Source organism: Echinops telfairi, unplaced genomic scaffold (genome assembly GCF_000313985.2).
Source record: "Echinops telfairi isolate 266 unplaced genomic scaffold, ASM31398v2 ScPeMD7_7420;HRSCAF=8458, whole genome shotgun sequence".
Lineage (NCBI taxonomy): Eukaryota > Metazoa > Chordata > Mammalia > Afrosoricida > Tenrecidae > Echinops > Echinops telfairi.
The window spans coordinates 45,146,117-45,151,651 of record NW_022111320.1 but is presented as its reverse complement, the minus strand read 5'-3'; the positions used below and the strand labels follow the sequence as shown (position 1 = coordinate 45,151,651).

At 47.0% G+C, this 5,535-nt stretch overlaps 1 protein-coding gene across 1 annotated transcript in view; it reads left to right on the top strand.

Moving 5' to 3' along the window:
• PIK3R4 (phosphoinositide-3-kinase regulatory subunit 4) overlaps positions 1–3,144 on the top strand; it is a 69,002-nt gene extending 65,858 nt beyond the window's left edge. Inside the window, exons 18-20 of the mRNA XM_004704007.2 lie at positions 501–635; positions 934–1,042; positions 2,577–3,144. Of these exons, the coding sequence (XP_004704064.1) occupies positions 501–635; positions 934–1,042; positions 2,577–2,747 (415 nt within the window). The 3' untranslated portion in view covers positions 2,748–3,144. The remainder of the gene's footprint in view (positions 1–500; positions 636–933; positions 1,043–2,576) is intronic.
• Positions 3,145–5,535: the final 2,391 nt, after the last annotated feature.

The window sequence follows — 5,535 nt, the reverse complement described above, 5'->3', positions numbered from 1 at the left end:
GTGCCAGCCAGCATCGTGGTGCTGGTGAGGGGTGGGGGTGGGGGTGGGGTTCTGTCCCCAGGAGCTCCCATGGTGGCATCATTGGATATCCTGATGGCCAGCTTCCTAAACATGGTCAGGCCACAGGGAAACCCCGTGAAAAAGCCCCAGATTGAAAGGTAGATTATTTAAAAATAAAATGTGTCCTGTTACATCATGGTCCTTTCCTTTCAGTTGTTCTTTTGCCAAGGGCACGTCATTGGGGCAAAAGGGAGGATGTCCCGTCCTGTCCCCCTTTTCAGTTAGAGTCCTGCTCAGGGTGGTCCTGAAAATGGTGGGAGAGAGTGTCCCGGAGCTGAGCAGGCTGTGTCCACCCAGAGTGGAAAAGGACACGTTACATGAAGGTCTCGAGGGTGAAAGCCGCCGGGACATTACACGTGGGTCTCCGATGTCATCTGCTAGCCAGGCACCTGCAGTCAGTTGCGTTACTGGCAGCGCGTGCCCTGGAAAGAGCACCACCGTTTTTATTGGTGTCTGTTGTTTGACCACCTGCCTGTTTCTCTGCAGCCCTCTTCCCATAGTGTTCATGGCATCTACTGCAGCCCCGCAGAGGGGAATCCGATCCTGCTCACCGCTGGCTCAGACATGAAAATAAGGTGCCGTATTAGGAAGAGACACTCGTGCGACTTAGAAGAGAAGGGCTACACAGTGCGCACGCGCGCGCGCGTGTGTGTGTGTGTGTGTGTGTGTGTGTGTGTGTATACACTTTGGTTAATATAAGGCTGCTCTTAGTAGCATTACCGTAATGTCTAAAAAAATCATTCGTGTCGTGCAGGGACATCTGTCAGTACTGTATCTGTGACAGTTTTATGCTGTGCACTGATGAATGTCAACCAGTGATCATTCCTCGCGTTTTCTTCAGAGGTGACTCACCATCTCCTTCCCCTGCTCCAGGTTTTGGGACCTGGCTTACCCAGAGCGGTCCTACGTTGTGGCGGGAAGTATGAGCACCCCATCCGTGTCCTACTACAGGAAGATCATCGAAGGCACCGAGGTTATCCAGGTACAGCAGTCCACGTTCACTTTTCTTTCAACTTTTGCAGACACAAGATGCCTCTTCTAACCATAGAGTTGATTAAAGTCAGTAGTTTTGTCCAATGGTGGCAATATTTCTTTGAGTTTAAGGAGGGAGTATGCTTATGTTCTTAGCTCTGCTGTATATTTTAAAGGAATGTTTATGGAGAAACAGTAAATATAGGAAGTACTCACAGTGCCCTTGACTCAGTGGGTTTCCCAAGCCCCACACAGCTGTGACAGCAGACGGAGAAACAGGCCCCGGCCAGCTCTCCAGATGCCCTCCCCACCCTCTCCGCCTGTCACAGCTTTCCTCCTGCACCCTCTGGCGAGGGGACCTAGCTGCTGTCTTGACTTCAGCAGCGTAGATTAATTTTGCCTCTGGTACTTTGTATAAATTAAGCCATATTGTATTTATGCTTTCTTCTTTTGCTCAATATGATGTTTGTGAGACTCGTCCACATTGTGTGTAGCTGTGAATGGTTGACTCCTATTGCTGTTTTTATTAAGTGAGTGTACCATGATTATTCATTTTCTGTTTGCCTCTTTGGGTAGTTCAGGCTACTGTGAATAATGTTGCTATGAACATTCCAAGACAGTGCATTTAACATATGTATGTGAGTACGTGTGTGCACACATAGTTGCTGAGCGCACACCAATTCAGCACACTGCATGTGCAGGACAGGGATGCGGATCACATCCTTTGGGCTGTGTAACCATCCTCACCTTCCTTTTCCAAGTTCTTGCTCCCCCATCGACTTACTCTCCCTGCCCTTAAGGATCCTATCTAATCCTGGGGTTGCTGTTGTCAGTTTAATGCCATATAAAAACTCACTGCCATCAAGTCAATGCCGACTCCTGGTGACCATGTAAGACAGGGCCAGTTTCTGAGACTGGGACTCCTTAACAGGAGGGAGAAGAGAACCTCTTCTCCCCGATATATGTCGTTTAAAAGAGCACAGTGCTCAAGGCAAACCAGACCTTTTGCTGTAAAGAAGTGACTGTAAAAGAAACCCAGTTCCCTCTCCTCGCTTTGTGGCTCAAACCTTTTTATATTGGTTCTAAAGAAAGCGGTGGTGGCGGCGGTGGCAGCGGTGAACCAGAGAGGTGTGCCGTTTTGGAAACGGTGGCTAGAGTCACTGTGAGTCTGGAGCGACTGTCGCAGGAGGTTTGGGTTTGTTGGGGCTCGTGGGACCCAGTGCCTGCAAACCTGGGTCATCCTTGGGGCCTTTCTCTGACCTCCTTCTGCTCAGTGCCCTTATTGGAGCCTTCGCAAACTGCCACGGGGCTGGCTCACAGAACAACTTCATTAAAGGTGTTAGCGTGAAGAAAAAAAAAGATGTATCCAAGGGAGCTTCAGAAGGCTCATGGAAACATGGCACTGAGAGATAATGGGATCTTTCTGGGAACTTTTATTTGGATTCCCCCCTCATCTATGCGGCTATCCCAGAAGTAACATCATGAAACAGGAGGGCACAGCTCGTGACACTGGCTTCTAACTCTTGGCTCTCCCCACAACACAGGAAATTCAGAATAAGCAGAAGGTGGGACCCAGTGACGACACCCCTCGGAAGGGCCCCGAGTGTCTGCCTGTGGGACACCATGACATCATCACAGATGTCGCCACGTTCCAGACAACCCAGGGCTTCATCGTTACTGCTTCCAGGGACGGGATCGTCAAGGTGTGGAAGTAAAACGCTCATTTGTATTCTTTGTAAAAAAAAAGTTATAAATATACTAAACTTAAGAGAAAAGGTATTTCTAGAGAACTGAACAGGTTTTTTTTTTTTTTTTTTTTGGTTTAATTTTCAGAATCATGTCTCTATATTACTGATTCATGATTAAATAAATCCCACCCAAGGTGGCGAAGGAAGTACTTGACTAGCATCCCTATGTATATCTCTGTAGGACTGTGTATTGTCTCTGTCACAGAGGTGAGAGATTTCAAATGCTAAGGCATGTATGTATGATCTCAGATTACTTTGTATTATGAATAAGACGGTTGGGATGATAGCTGTACACTATTATAATGTAAACACAGTTTTGCTATTAAAATGCTATTCGAGCCAGCCAATAAACTATATTCAAGCACCTTGTGCATTTTTTGTTTGCTTTTACCAGTAAGCTTTGACAGAGGGATGAACTCTGCCGCAGGCAGCGCTTGTTCTGAGGTGAAGAATGGACGGAGGCACACGGAGGCAGTGACTGAACTAGGCCGTAGCCTTTCTTCCAGCGCTGCTCCGTTCTCTCTCTCTCTCTGTGTCTGTCGGCTGCTCGCTCATGCCTGCATGCTGTGCAGCGGGCCTCCTGTGAGCACTCTTAACAAGCTCTGCCCTGTCTCCAGCCTTGTTTGTGTGACCAGTGTCCAGTCCCTTGAGTTCTTAATCTGCACAAGTCAACAAGCCATGTGGTTTAGTCTAAAAAACTATCCTGTGCATGTATAGTTCCCTTGACAGTATTTTAATTTCCCTATCGTTAGCTAAATTAATGATACTATCATTAGAATTGCCATGTACCCCAGGGAGATGGCTTCTGATGTTCCCAAGTAGCTCCTCTTGTCCACCACCACTGTTTTTTAAGAGCCTTACTAGAGAATCTGAAAAGTAGCCCACCAGCTTTCTTTGGTCCAGTGTAAACACAAGGTCTTTGTGTAAACCCAAGGGAGAGAAAGAAAAATAGAAGAATTAAACTGTAAAAACTTGCCGGAAATTCATATTAACTTTTAAATGACTCAAACTGGCCTTTCTCATTAAGATAAAACCCTGTGTACACAGATTTGATTCTTTCTCCACACAGATAATTCCCATCCAGATGCAGAAAGGTTTATTATACTCAAAATATTTTAGTTTGAAATTAGTTACATGAATTTACCAAACCAAAAAGTGGGAATAGATAATCAGAGTATGGGGAAATGTGTACTGGTTTATGAAATAAATTTTTTTTCATTCAGTTATAAAACATGAGTTTACCATGTGTACGTCTGGCCCCACCAGACTCAGGTTTAGAAAACGTTTAGTGAAGCCACAAGAGTGTTGGAACATGCCAGTCTTTCCTACAGGTCAAAGTGAGGAGTGAATGGCGTCTGCCTCGCCAGGTAGCTCAGAGGCTCTGCAGAATGTGCAGGTCTGTCCTTGTCACCGTGTGACACTGCCTCTGCCTCCCCTTCACGTCAGCTGAGACCATCTCCGTAGGGTGTCCAGCTATTAGACAGATTTAGAGTCTAGGAGTTGGGGAAAACAATCTCGAGACACAAACACCTCTGCTGAGAATGGGCTTCAGGCCTGGAGCTGAGAGACAAGCCCCAGGCCTGATCAGTGCACGTGGGGACATGGTGTGTGCAGACAGACTCGGCCTTTTTGCACCTTCTTACCACCCATCCCCTTGCCCCTAGGCAGCCCTCTGCAAAGAGCTCATTGGGTCGAGTGGTTCCCGAGTATTAAAGTGGCATTCCCATCGCTTATTTGACCTTGACTGAAAAGTCAACACGGTTGATCCCTTGTTCAGTGAAGAGATGACGGGATACAGGGAGCATCGCTGCTCATTTGTGCCATTCTTGCTTTCAACAGGCATTCAACTCAATTTTTGTGGCAGTCTGCTTTTAAAGAAGGAACTCGTGGGAAATGCTCATGTGAGGATTCGTTTTTTAGCAGAGGAATTTCCGTTTGCGAGTTCGTATGCCTTCAGTCCCTTACAGAGCAATGACTAGAAAGCCGACCCCTGGGTGCTGAAATAACCTCAAAATCACCCAGGGAGTATTTGTGTGGTTTATTCTACTTAACCAATGCAAAAAAAGAAACAGATGAATACATGTTAAAAGTCTTTCCAACAGTAAACAGAAGGAAGGAGCTTTTGCTGAGTCCCAAGTTAATGAGAAAAATCCATGTTCACGGAAATACCTCTTAAATCATTTATTATTCCTCAGTTTCCTGTGCTTGAAACAAACTTCCTGAACCCCATAAGCACCCCTTAGGAAAAAAATGAAGAAACCTGATCTGCTTTCTTCTTCTCTGATACCTGAGTGATGGAACATTTAACTCCTTGGGACTCTGGCTCCTCTGAAATCAGGGCTGTATCGATGGAGTCGCTGGCCTGAGTGGACGGCAGATCGCGTTTCTTTCTCAGGTTTTATGGGAAGAGGGATTGGAAAGAAAGTCAATTTGCGCCTACTGGTCTTTGGGGTCATTCACCGCTAGCCCATCCAAGCAGGGCCTCTTCCCAAGAAGGGTGAGATTCTGCCTAGAAGGGGCCGACCGACCACCTGTGGACCAGGGCCTTAGAATGTAAGGCAAAGTCCTCACACTGTTGTGTCCACAGTGAAGAACGCTGCCGTGGCTTGGAAAGAGGAAGACCCTGGACGAGATGGATTGACGAGCGGCTGCAACAATGGGCTCGGGCGTAAGCACAGCGGAGGAAGGTCTCCACCAGACGGTGTTTCCTTCTCTTGTACGCAGGGTCCCCGTCAGGGAGAACAGTGCCTAACGG